Source organism: Eptesicus fuscus, chromosome 18 (assembly GCF_027574615.1).
Source record: "Eptesicus fuscus isolate TK198812 chromosome 18, DD_ASM_mEF_20220401, whole genome shotgun sequence".
Classification (NCBI taxonomy): domain Eukaryota; kingdom Metazoa; phylum Chordata; class Mammalia; order Chiroptera; family Vespertilionidae; genus Eptesicus; species Eptesicus fuscus.
Genome location: NC_072490.1, coordinates 41469436 through 41483883, shown reverse-complemented (window position 1 = coordinate 41483883; position 14448 = coordinate 41469436). Strand labels below are relative to the sequence as shown.

At 38.1% G+C, this 14448-nt stretch overlaps 1 protein-coding gene across 3 annotated transcripts in view; it reads left to right on the top strand.

The window, feature by feature from the left end:
• The window catches only part of SFMBT1 (Scm like with four mbt domains 1), a 109941-nt gene that overhangs the window by 51074 nt on the left and 44419 nt on the right, over positions 1–14448 (top strand). For 2 of the 3 annotated variants that reach the window (XM_054729416.1, XM_028152838.2), the window contains exons 2-3: positions 844–1010; positions 7438–7532. In XM_054729416.1, coding sequence (XP_054585391.1) covers positions 971–1010; positions 7438–7532 — 135 coding nt within the window. In that variant the 5' untranslated portion in view covers positions 844–970. The remainder of the gene's footprint in view (positions 1–843; positions 1011–7437; positions 7533–14448) is intronic. The other variant, XM_054729417.1, reaches the window with a different exon arrangement.

Below are 14448 nucleotides of genomic sequence, written 5' to 3'. Positions count from 1 at the left end.
TGAAGAGTTAACTCAGTGTTTACTATGTAGCCAGCCAGCTCTATGCTAAGTGCTCTTCTGTCCAGTGAAGTGGGTACAGTTTTTTTCCTTTCACAAATGATGCCATTGGCACAAATACGTCGAGTCATTTGTTAAAAGTCACATAGCCAAATAAACAATGAACAGAGAGTGATGGAAATATTTTAACATTAGATTAGAGTGATGGTTACACAATTCTGCAAATTTACTAAAAATTACTGAATTGTATACTTAAAATGGTAAATTTTGATATGTGAACTATATTCCAATAAAACTTAAAAAAGAATAAATGGGTTCAGAGCTTATTTTGGAGGGGTTCTCTTTTATACATATAATTGTAAACTAATATAGTTGATACTTTTTGGTTCTGTATAATACTTTAGGTAAGTGGAATGGAAAACTGAATAAGGTAATATACTGTATCTTAAGTATCATTTGTTAGGTAAGACAGAACATTGAAAGGTAACCCTCCACCCCCATAAATTCATTAAGAGTTGGAGTTTTTATAGATAGGAATTATGGAGCTAAGTATTATAATTTAAGTTTAAAGGTTAGTGATTCAAATATATGTTAATCTCTTGTGATTTTTAGATATCAAGATCTTGATAGTATGCTCTCTCTCTCTACACACACACACACACACACACACACACACACACAGTCTTCAAAATTAGAAAAGGTATTGATATTTTCTCTAATCTCATCTATTCTGCCACTGTGTTTTTGTTTTATCTGCCCTCTCAACCCACGGGAGTGCCGTGTCTTATGAATGAGTAAACACACTTGGGCTTCAGGCTATTTATATGTTCTTTTTTTTATTTTTAGCACTTTCATTTTATTTGGACCCTTGGATGCCCATTGACGGATGCTTGAGACCTGCAAGTAATCTTCAGATCATAGCAGAACTGTAAGGCCCTTTGTATGGGAAGGAGATAGTCCGTGTGCTGTGGAAATGAACGGGGAGCAGCAGCTTGATGCAGGTATTGGTTTTGGTGAGCAGAATTCCTTCTTCAGAGTGCAGAATCATACTACCTTCCTGTGTGACATTGTCTGACTTACCTTCTAACACTAAAGAGAGAGCTGGTTGAGGATATGAGTTGTCTTTCTCTGTACCTGGCAGAGAGCCTGGCACTAGGGGATACTCACAATGTTTCCTGAAAAACTAAATAACTTTTATGAATAGACTTCTGTTTTGAAAAAACAACATTTTAATTTTGATGGTTATTTTTAAATTATTTTGAAATAATTATATATTCATAGGAAGTTGCAAAGATAATACTGACAGGTCCCCGGTATCCATAACCAGTTTCTACCATTAGTTACATCGCATATAAGTATAGTACAGTGTAAAAGCCAGGAAATTGACATATGTAAAAAGTGTATGTAGTTCTGTGTCATTTTATCATGAAATGATAGAGGCCCGGTGCATGAAATTCGTGCACTGGGGGGGTGGGGTTCCCTCAGCCCGGCCTGCATCCTCTCGCAGTCCAGGAGCCCTCATGGGACATCCAACTGACAACTTAGGCCCGCTCCCCAGGGAGCGGCAGTTGGACATCCTGAGCACTGCCACTGTGCTCGCCAGCCGTGAGCCCAGCTTCTGGCTGAGCCGCGCTCCCCCTGTAGGAGTGCACTGACCACCAGGGGCAGCTCCTGCGTTGAGCATCTGTCCCCTGGTGGTCAGTGCGTGTCATAGCGACTGATCATTCTGCCATTCAGTCGATTTGCATATTAGTCTTTTATTATATAGGATAGATTCCTGTAACCACCACCTCAGTCAAGATACAGAACTGCTCCATCACCACAAAGAGCTCCCCATTCTACCCCTTCATACTTACACCTACTTTCTTTCCCCTAGCCTTCCCTAAGTCAGGCAACCATTAATCTGTTCTCTATAATTTTGTCATTTCAGGAATATTACACATATAGAACCACATAGTATGTGACTTTTTGAGGTTGGCTTTCATTACTCAAAATAATGCCCTTGAGATCCATCCAAATTCTTGCATATATCAATAGTTTGTTTCCTTTTATTGCTGAGCAGTGTTCCATGGATATACTACAGTTTGGTTAACTATTCATCTACTGTTGTACATTTTGGTTGCTTTCAGTTTTGGGCTACTAAAAATAAAGCTGCTTGAACAATAGTATACATTAGATTTCATTTTTCTGGGGTACATGTCTAGGAACACAATTGCTAGATCATACATTTAATAAAGAAACTGCCAAACTATTTTCCAGGATGATTATACTATTTTACATTCTCACCATCCATGTGTGAGAGAGGTAGCTTCTTCTCATTCTCACTATCATTTGCTATTGTCACTATTTTTTATTTAACTCTGATGGGCATCTAATAATGACAGCTTATCCTGATCTTAATTTGCATTTTCCTAATGGCTAGTGATGTTGAACATGTGCTGTATCCTCTTCAGCACAATGTTCATTTCTTTGGTTTGTTTATTGTTTGTCTGCCTTTTTTGTTTTGTTTTTTAAATATACTTTTATTGATTTCACAGAGTAAGGGAGAGCGAGAGAGAGATAGAAACATCAATAATGAGACAGAATCATTGACTGGCTGTCTCCTGCACACCCCCTACTGGGGATCGAGCCTGCAACCCGGGCATGTGCCCTTGACTGGAATCGAACTGGAATCGAACCCGGGACCCTTCAGTCTGCAGTCGGATACTCTATCCATTGAGCCAAACCAGCGAGGGCCTTTTGTTGTTTTTTTTCAATCCTCACCTGAGGATATTTTTCCATTGCTCTTTAGAAAGAGTAGAGGGGAGGGAGGGAAAGAGAGAGACATATCAATTGGTTGCCTCTCACACAAGCCCATACTGACTGGGGCCGGGGATCAAACCCATAACCCAAGTACATGCCCTTGAGCAGGAATTGAACCTGAGACCCTTTGATGTGCGGGATGATGTTCTCACCAGCCAGGGCTGTATGTCTGCTTTTTAATTAATAATTACTTCTTTAAACATTGAGCTTTTAAAAAAACAGCTTTATTGAGGTGTTTTTCTTTTTTTGAGGTATAATTGTGCCCTTATAGAGTGTACAGTTCAGTGCCTTTCAGCATATTCACACAATTTGTGACCATCACTACTATTTCTAAAACATTTTCATCACCCCCTAAAGGAAACAGTTAGCAGTTGTTTCTTGCCCCACTCAGCCTCTGGCAACCACCATTCATCTACTTTGTCTGTATGGATTTACCTGTTTCTGCTTCCTTTTGATTAATGCTTATTTACATGGTATATCTGTTTCATTCTTATACCTTCAACCTGCCTATATGTCATTATATTTGAAGTAAGTTTCTTGTAACAGCACATAATCTTTTTTAAATTTCAGTCTTATAATTATTGTGTATTTAGACCTTCTACATTTAATGTAATTATTGGTTAGGGCTCAAGTGTGCTATTTTTGTTCATTTGTTTTCTGGGATTATTTTTGTCTTCTACCCCCTGCCTTCCTATGGGTTACTTGACTATTTTTTTTTAGAATTCCATTTACATTTGTCTATAGTGTTTTTTAGTGTATCTTTTTGTATAGCACTTCAGTGGTTGCTCTAGGCATTACATTTTATGTACATAACTTATCAGTGTGCTGGTATATCATCATTTTATTGGTTTGAGTCACATATAGAAACTTTACCTATTTTTATGTCTTTACCTTGTAATATAATTATCATAAATATTTCCTTTTCATATTTTGAGAACCATATCAGATATTAAAATTTTTGTTTCAACTTTCAAACATAATTTAGAAAACTCAAGGAGAAGGAAAAATATTTTTAAATATTTTTATTCTTTCCATTGTTCTTCTTATACTAACTAGTTTTATTTATTTCTACTGTTCATTCAAAAATATAAACAGCCATAGCTGGTTTGGTTCAGTGGATAGAGCGTCAGCCCACGGACTGAAGGGTCCCAGGTTCTATCCCGGTCAAGGGCATGTACCTCAGCTGCAGGCTCAATCCCTGGCCCTGGTCTGGTTGGGGTGCATGCTGGAGGCAACCAGTCGATGTGTCTCTCTCACATCCGCTGTTTCTCTCTCTGTCTCTCTCCTTCCCTTCCACTCTCTAAAAATCAGTGGAAAAATATCCTCCAGTGTGAATTAACAAGAAAATTTAAAAAAATAAACAAATAGGTTTGAGTATGTACAGGTATATTTATTTCTATACCTCTCTCACCATACACAAGAGTAGAGATACAATAAAAACTGATTTGTAGTTTCCAGTTTCACTGAATATATACTGGAAAGTATTCCACAGCAATATTGTAGGAATTGTTCTCATTCCTTTTTACAGTTGTGTAGTGCTGGATGTATAAACCATAGATCGTTCAGCCAGTTCCTTATTGATGGACATTGGGTCTTTGCAGTCTTGTTATCACAAGTAGTGCTGCAGTGAATAGCTTGTACATATGTCTTTTTGTATTTTGCCAGCATATCTTTGGAATAGATTCCTAGAAGTGGGATTGCTGGATCAAAAGGTAAATACATATATCATTTTGCTAGATATTGCCAAGTTTTCTTTCACTAGGGTTGTATCATTATGCTTTACCTGCTTAACTTTAGCCTCACCATAGAGTATGTAGTCAAAGTTTGGAATTTTCCCCAATGTGATATTTCAGTGTAGTTTTAATTTGCATTTCTCTTAAAAATGAGTAGATTTTCATATCTTTCCATATGATCCAGGACCTTCAAATTCCTTTTTTATAAATTTTCTTTTCCTGTATTTTGCTCATTTTTCTATCCAGTCATTAACCTGTTTCTTCTCCGTTCTTTAATAGTTTTTAATGTATGAGAAACTTTAGTTCCTTAGCTCATTATTTTTATTGTTGTTGGTTATTTTTATTTTTAAATTGGCATGCTGTTTCAGGGACTAAGGACCAGGAGTGTTCAGCCCTGCTATGTGTTAGTAATAGAAATTGACTTTCCACTGGCCATACTTCTAGGATATTTCCAATGTAGTCTTTGTTGGCTTGTTATATTCCTAGTGAAAAATTTCAAATACATAAAAATGAGTGGGAAACAATGTAAGAACACCCACATAGCTACCCTGAAGAATTAGTAAATGTTAACATTGCCTTACATTTGTTTCCATTGTTTTATTGTGGTAAAATATCCATTGTACACAGTTTACCATTTTAACCATTTTTAAAAGAGTGTACTGTTCAGTGGCATTAAGTACATTCATATTGTTGTGCACTCATGACCACAGTCCATCCCTAGAACATTTTTCATTTTCTCAAACTGAAGCTCTATACTCGTTAAACACAAACTCCCCATTCTCGTTGCCCCACAGTTCTGGAAACTACCATTTTTCTGATGCCTCTGAGAATTTGAGTATTCTGGCTACCTCGTATAACTGGAATCATACAGTAGTTATCCTTTCGCAGGGGGCTTATTTCACTTAGCATAATGTCCTCTAGGTTCATCCATGTTGTATTATGTGTCAGAATTCCTTCTTTTTTTTTAAAGACTGAATAATACTCCATTGAGTGGATGTACACATTTTAATTTCTTCTTCTGTCAATGGATACTTGGGTTGCTTCCACCTTTTGGGTATTGTGAATATTGCTGCTGTGAACATTTGTGTTCAGATGTCTGTTTGAGTCTGCTTTCACTTCTTTTGGATATATACCCAGAAGTAGAATTGGTGTGGCTCCTATGGCAGTTATATTTTTAATTTTTGAGAAACCACCATATAGTTTTCCACAGTGGCTATGTCATTTTACATTCCAACACCAGCAGTGCACAAAGATTCTAATTTCTCACTTCCTTGCCAACATGTATTTTCTGCTTTTTTTTTTTGTTAATCCTCACCTGAGGATATTTTTTTCCATTGCTTTTCAGAGAGAAGAGTGGAAAGGAGGGGCGGAGAGAGAGAGAGGAGGAGAGAGAGAGGGATTTTTTCATTATTTTTATTAAGGTATTATATGTGTACATATCTTACCATTGCCCACCCCACCCCACTCCCATACATGCCCTCACCCCCCAGTGTTTTGCATCCATTGGTTATGCTTATATGCATGCATGCAAGTCCTTCGGTTGATCTCTTATCTCCCCCACCTGAGAGAGGGATATTGATGATGTGAGAGAGACACATTGATTGGTTTGCCTTCTGTATGCGCCGGAATCAGAGCAGGTAGCGAACCTGCAACCCTGTGTACATGCCCTTGACCGGAATCGAACCCGGGACTCTTGGTCTGCAGGCCACTGCTCTATCCACTGAGCTAAACCGGCTAGGGCTGTTTGCATTTTTTAAAATAAATAAGTACTAGATAGGCACAACCAAGTTTATGCCTCTGTAGTACTTCTCTTCTAATCATGTTTTCTCCTCTCCATCCCCAAAGGTAGCACAGTTTATTGCAAACTTACTAGTGCCGGGCATTGGTTTGGACAGCGGGGATACAAAGTTTCTGTCTTCATAGAGCTTGTGTTCTAAAGGGGAAGATAAAAAGACACGGTGTCCTGTCCAATAGGAATGAATGCCTTGAAGACCAGAAGGCAGAGCCTGGGAGTTTTCTACTGTGGGCACTGCTTGGAAGGCCTTTTTGGAGACAATTGAGTAGAGGCTTGAATGCAGTGAAGATGTGAATGACACCGGGAAGTCAGTCTTGGAGCTGCGGAAATAGCAAATGCAGAGGCTTTGAGGAAAGAACATGATTAAATTAAAAGAAGAATAAATTCGGTGTCACTTGAGTGCAGTGAGCAAACAAGAGGCTGGTTGGGAATGAAGTGGCAGGGTAGGTAGCAAGAGGGTCAGATCATGTAGCGAATTTGCAATCTCTCAAAGATTTTAGATTTTTCATAAATGTGATTAAAAAGTGAGTGATGGCATGGTTAGGCCTTGGACGAGAGAGAACAATAGGAATGGTGAGATGTGATTAGATTTGGGATCTATTTTAAAGGTGCTACCTAGAGAATTTTCTGATAGTTTGGATATGGGATGTTGGATGTGAAGGAAAGGGAGGAAAGCAAAGATAATCTTACATTTTTTTGGATTGAGCCAAAATACCGACGAGGATATGTTTTACTTAGTTGGAGAGAGAGCACTAAGGAAGAAATCAGATTAAAAATTCAAGTTTGAAATGCCTACCTATTACGTATCTCAAATACTTGGTGTTAGGTACTAAATACAATCCAAAGTGGTGGTAGTAGTTACACTCTCACCAGCGTTATGTGATCCATTTGGGTGAATCCCAGATGGATCCCAACAGGAGACGGCATGTCACACTTCCGTGCTGTTGAGGTTCATTGACGATCAGTGCACCAAAGGGAACCTACCATAAAGCCAGTTAACTTGTGAAGTAAATTGTAAGTTAGGTTTATTACTAAATTTATGTTTTTGCACCTTGAGTTTTCTTGGGGTTCACCTGTTTTTTATTTGTTTTATTTTGTCTTTGATTCCAGATGCTGGGTCTGGTGTGGAAGAAGTGGAGTTAAGCTGGGAAGATTATCTAGAAGAGACGGGGTCCACAGCAGTTCCCTATGGATCTTTTAAACATGTGAGCAGCAACGGCATTGCTTCACTGTTTACATCTGTTTCCTCTGACTGACTGTGCCATCATTAGACAGTTTGGAGTTGTTTTAAGTTGGGGTGCTTGAATGCCTTTTCCTGTTTTCTCCCCCTTGATACCCTTATTAAGAAAACTTGATATACTCTTAAAATTATTTTGGGTTTTGTGTACTTTCTGCCACTTAATGCAGGAATTGTTTTTTTGACTGGTCATGAATATTCCTTTATTTTTGTCAAACAATCTTTTTATAAAGATAATGTTTTTTCTTGCACTTTACATTCTAACATTTTATGACTATTGGTTTGCTTATTGAAAGTAATTTCAATAACACTGTTGTTTTCTATTATGTTGAGTAGAAATGTAGTAATGTCATCCAGTGAGTCACATGAGTGGCCTGTGCAGCATAGTTTTATGCCCTAACAGCCCAATTTAATGCTCTATCAATGGATAACGTATTTGCCTATGAAATGCCTTTAGAGTGTAAGAAAATACTCCCAAATTTTATTAATAATTTATATTTAGACCGAGTTTTCTTTAATCTGTTCACCCTTCACTCCTTCTTAAAAGACACAAAATTATTGATTCTTAAACTAATTATTTCATGTTTGTCGTAGTCTGCTCAGGAGCCCATAACAAATAACACAGTCTGGGTGGCTTAAACGACAGAAGTTTATTTTCTTACAGTTCTGGAGATTAGAAGTCTAAGATTAGGATACCAGCATGGTCATTTTCTAGTGAAGACTCTTCCTGGTTTGCAGACAGCCGCCTTCTTGCTGTGTCCTCACATGGTGGATGTGAGAGAGCAGGCTCTCTGGTGTCTCTTCTTATAAGGACACGAATCCTATTGGATCAGGGCTCCATCACTGGGGCCTCATTTCATCCTTTCTGTCTTCATAAAGGTTCTATCTTCAAATATAGGTGCATTGGGAGCTAGGATTTGAACATAGGAATTTGGGGGGAAGGCAATTCAGTCGATAGCACTGTTCAACAGGACATAGTTCCTTTTGTTCTAGGATTTGCAAAGATACTCAGTATTGTCTATGATTTTGTGAAGTTGAACTGTATTTTTTAGGTGTCTTTATAACCAAACGAGTACTGCTGTTTGCAGTTTGTTCTCATGTAAAAACTCTGGCACAGTAATTTACATTTAAAAAAAAAGAGAATCGTTTAATGATTTTTAGAGAGAGAGGAAGGGAGAGAGAGAAACATCGATGTGTGAGTGTAACATCAATCGGCTGCCTCCTGCACCTGCTCTACCAGGGATCAGGCCCACAACCCGGGCATGTGTCCTGACTGGGAATCAAACTGGCAACCTTTGGTACACAGCAGGACACCCAGCCAACTGAGCCACACCGGCCGGAGCATGGTTGTCATTTTTTAGTATGTCTTCGTTCATTTTGTCTCTCTTAAGTTGAAGTGAGAATTACATATTTTAGGTAAGGATTTTATTTTGTATTGCATTGGCAAATCTTTTATAGTAGTTTTCAATATTGTTTTAACATAGAAAATCTGTGAGTGAGATACCTTTGAATTTTTATTTTTAATGTTATTACTAATCTGATATGTATTTACACAAGCTTATTTATTTATACTAAAATGCAAATGATGGACAAATTCCCTGATCAAAATTCTTGTCTAAAAAAATCACTTTAAAGAGACAGATTTTACCTTTTCTTCTTTGAATGACAAAGCAACAAAATGAAAAATAAATGCATGCATACTCTCTCACTGTCAAATGTAGGAAATATTTATTAACCTGAATCAGTATGTGGTGAAGGGCTGCCAGATATGCTGAAAATCAAGCCTGGGTGTAGGAAGATGCTGAGAAGGGATGCTTTTGGCTAGCAGATCACAGACAAAGCTGACACAGCTCAGATCTTCAGAATAATGGAGATGGATGTGACAGCCACTGGCAAGAGTTTTGTAGGACCCGGTTGGGAATAAAGGCGGGAAGGAAGACAGGCTTACGAAGGAATTAGAGATAAATCACATTTACAAGAAAAACACATCTAAGATAGTGAAAAAGCCTTCCTCAAGGTACATGTCTGGTGGATAGAACAGCACTCACTATGGGGAAAGGCACTAAGCTTTACCTGGGTCTTTAAAAATAAAAACTTGAGCTCCTAGTGGAAGGGATGCAAACCCTATTAACCCCAGGGTACAGGCGGAGATCTCTGGTAGCCTGGAGCTAGAACAGAAGGAATAAAAGTCCTCTGTCTCTGGGACAGGGGTAGGAATTCATGCTGGAGCATTAAAGATCCTCTATAGTTGGGAGAGAGGTAAGATATCTGAGAAGTTCTCACCCCCTAGACCCAGGAACACAAAACCTGACAGACTGAGGCTGCATCTCAGAGAATGCTCCTTTTAGTCTGTCCCTAACCACCAGTAAGAAAATGTTGGATAACAGCAGTTTATTTGTGGGGGAGAGGCAAAAGAGTATGGAGAGAGATGGTCTGTGAGATGCAGACACAAAGACCCTAATCTGAGGATGGAGCAGCAAACATTGAGGGGAATAAAATCCTCTAGCAAATGAGCTTACACCCTAAACACCAGAAAATGCCAATGGACTAAAAAGCCTGTGGTGCCCTGTGAATAATCATAGCAACAACAAAACCCAAACCCAGCTCCACTCCTTAGTAGATTGACTTAACATTCTCCCTCAGACTGATGGTATAAGAAAGAACATGCCCATTCCCAGGCATAAGTACTATTTACCTTCACCTTGACTGTTTTACACAGGATGTCTGGCTTTCAACCAAAAATTATGGGACACATAAAGAAGCAAGAGGAAAACAGCAGACTGTCAAGAGACAAAGCAGTCAACAGAACCAGGCTTACATGATTCAGATGTTGGAACTATCTGAAAATTTTAAATAACTGTGATCAGTATGTTAAAGGCTCTAGCATAATAGGTGGACAACATATGTGAATAGTAAAGGAGCATCACAGAGATAGAAACTATTAGAAAGAATCAAATGGGAATCATAGAAATGAGAAACCAGGTAAAGGAAATGGTGACTGCCTTTGATACAGGCTTATCAGTAGGTTGACACAGATGAGGAAATAATCAGTATACCTGAAGATAAGTCAATAGAAATGAAACACAAAGAGAAAAAAGAGTGAGAAATAAACAGATTCTAATATCAAACAGCTGTGGACAATATAAAAAAGTCTAATGCATGTGTAATTGGAATCTGAGAAGAAGAAAGTGAGGAAGAGATATTGGAAGAATTAATGGCAAACAATTTTCCAGTGAATGAAAGATTTCACATCACAGGTTGAAGAAGCTCAGGGAATGCAAAACAGAATAAATAATAAACAACAAACAAAACCCATCCTGGCACATTATATTCAAACTACTGAAAACCAAATATAAAAAACCTTGAAGGCAGACAGAGAAAATAGCTTATATAATAAAAGGCTAATATGCAAATTGACCAAATGGCGGAACCACTGGTCACTATGACATGCATTGACCACCAGGGGGCCGACGCTCAACGCAGGAGCTGCCCCCTGGTGGTCATTGTGCTCCCGCAGGGGGTGCGCTGCTCAGCCAGAAGCCGGGCTCATGGCTGGCAGGCGCAGCGTCAGTGGCAGGAGCCTCTCCCGCCACCGCGGCAATGCTAAGGATGTCTGACTGATGGCCATCACACAAAGGCTCCCAGACTGCGAGAGGGCACAGGCCAGGCTGAGGGACCCCACTGAGTGCATGAATTTCCTGCACCGGGCCTCTAGTACATTATATAAAGAGGAATAAACAGGAAGATGATAGTAACATTTTTTGCAGAAACTATCCAAACCAGAAGACAATAGAGGAAGGAGATATTGTTAAAAAAAATAAACCTGTCAATCCATAATTCTATACCCAGCAGAAACTTATTCTAAAAGTAAAGAAGAAATAACGACTTTTTCAGGAAAACAAACATTGAGAGAATTCATTACTTGGAAAAAGATACTAAAGGAAGTTGTTAAGGTAGAAGGAGTTTGATTGATATAAGACAGAAATTTAGATCTATACAAAGAAATAAAGAACAATAGAAATGACATAAATGTAAGTAGATATAAATTTCATTTCTTTTATTATGTCTAAATAACTGTTTGAAACAAAAATGGTAGCAATATAATGTGTGTTTATAGCATATATAAAACTACACTAGCACAAAGGATGAGAGGGAGGATTTGTGAGTATATGGTTGTAAGATCTTTATGCATCACATGAAGTAGTGTATTATTATTTGTAAGTAGACCTCAATTGAAGATGCATATTGAAAACACTTCAGCAACCACTAAATTAAAAATATAATTATTATATTGAAATATACATAAAACTTACCATTTAACAGTTCAGTGGCATTAAGTACTTCCTCAGTGTGTACAGCCACTATCACTATCCATTTCCAGAGCTTTTCATGATCTCAAACAGAAACCCTATATCCATTAGACAAGAACTCCCCATTTCCTGCTCTCCCCAGCCCCCAGTAACCTCTATTATACTTTCTGTCCTAATGTATTAACCTATGTAACCTAAGTGAATTATACAGTATTTGTCCCTTTTATATCTGGCATATATCTGAACAATGCAGGGGTTAGAGGCACTAAACCTCCCCGCCCCCGTCCCCCCCCACCCCCACACACACACACACCCCGGGCACTTTAAAATCCACATATAACTTTTGGCTCCCTAAAAACTTAACTAGTAACAGCCTACTGTTGACCTTACAGATAACATATAGTTGATTAACATATTTTGTATGGAATGTAGTCTTACAATAAAGTAAGCTAGAGAAAAAATCATAAGGAAGATAAAATACACTTACAGTATTTATTGAAAAAAATCTGCCTATAAGTGGATCCATGCAGTTCAAACCTGTATTGTTCAAGTGTCAATTGAAATTCTTTTTAAGACTTTTTTAGTGGTTGCCCTTGAGTTTGCAATATATACTTACAATTAATCCAAGTCCTCTTTCAAGTAACACTATACCACTTCATGGGTTGTGTCAGTATCTTAGAATATTCCCAGTTACTCTCTCCTGTCCCTTATAACATTGCTGTCATTTATTTCTCTCGTGCATAAGCTATACAATCACCAAATACTTTACTGCTATTATTGTTTTGAACAAACTTATCTATTAGATGAATTAAGAATAAGAAAAATTAGATTTTATTTTATCTTTATTCCTTTTGTAACACCCTTTCTTTATTACATCTGAGTTTCTGACCTATATCATTTTCCTTATTTCGGAAGAATTTATTTTAGAATTTCTTGTGAGACAGCTCTACTGGCAACAAAATCCCTCAATCTTTATTTGTCTGAGAAAGTCTTTATTTACCTGGATGTAGAATTTTAGGTTGGTAGCTTTTCTTTCAGTAATTTAAATACTTTACTCCACTCTCACCTTGCTTCCGTGGTTTCTGAAGAGAAGTCTGATGTAATTTTTATCCTTGCTTCTCTATAGGTAGAGTGGTTTTTTCTCTTTCTTCTTTCAATTATTTCTTTTGTCTTTGTTTTTCTGCAGCTTGAATATGATATGTCTAGGTTTAAGTATTTTTTGGTTTTTATTCTGCTTGGTCTCTGGGATTCTTGGATCTGTGGTTCGGTATCTCATTGATTTTGGGACATCTCAGTGACTATTGCTTCAAATATTTCTTCTGTTCCTTTCTCTCTTCTCCTTCTGGTATTCCCATTACACATATGTTACATTTGTAATTATCCCACCATTCTTTGATATTGTTTTATATTTTTCATTCCTTTTTCAGTTTTGTAAGTTTCTGTTGACATTTTTTTTCTCTAGCTCACTGATTCTTTCCTTGGCTGAGCCCAGTCTACTTAGTGAATCCAGCAAGGCAGTCTTAATTTCTGTTACAGTGTTTCTGGTTTCTAACATTTCCTTTTAATTTGTTTCTTAAGATTTCTACCTCTCTCTTTACATTATCCACCTGTTCTTGCATGTTGTCCTCTTTTTCTATTAGAGGTTTGCTTTTTTAATGTAGTCATTTAGCTGTACATTTCCCTCTTAGCACTGCTTTTACTGCCACTCATCAGTTTTGATATGTTGTATTTTTGTTATGTCTCAAGGTATTTTCTAATCTCCCTTGTGATTTTTTCTTGAACCAACAGTAGTTCTCTCTTATCTACAGTTTCACTTTCCACAATTTTAGTTTAGTCAACTGTGACCCAAAAACATGAAATTGAAATTTCCAGAAACAAACAATAAGTTTTATTTATGCTTATTTTATTATATTTTTTTCATAAGTTTTAACTTGCATGCTGTTCTGAGTAGCATGATGAAATTTTGTGCTGTCCCACACCATTGCATCCATCCCACCCTGGACATGCGTCATCCCTTTGTCCAGCTGTACATGCTACCTGCTTTTTAGTCACTTAATAGCTGTCTTGGTTATCAGATCCACTGTCAGGGTATTGCAGTGCTTGTGTTCAAGTACTTATTTTACTTAATAATGCTACATTCATGTAACTTATTACAGTATATTGTTATAATTGTTCTATTTTAGTATTGTTGTTAATCTCTTACTGTGCCTAGTTTATAAATTAAACTTTATTATAGACTAGAGGCCCGGTGCATGAAATTTGTGCACGGGAGGGTGTTTGTCCCTCAGCCCAGCCTGCACCCTCTCCAATCTGGGACCCCTCGAGGGATGTCCGACTGCCTGTTTAGGCCCGAGCCCGGTAGGATCGGGCCTAAACGGGCAATCGGACATCCCACTCACAATCCAGGACTGCTGGCTCCCAACTGCTCGCCTGCCTGCCTTCCTTTTTGCCCCTAACTGCTTCTGTCTGCCAGCCTGATCACCCCTAACCACTCCCCTGCCAGCCTGATTGATGCCTAACTGTTCTCCTGCCAGCCTGATTGCCCCTAACTGTCCTCCCCTGCAGGCCTGGTCA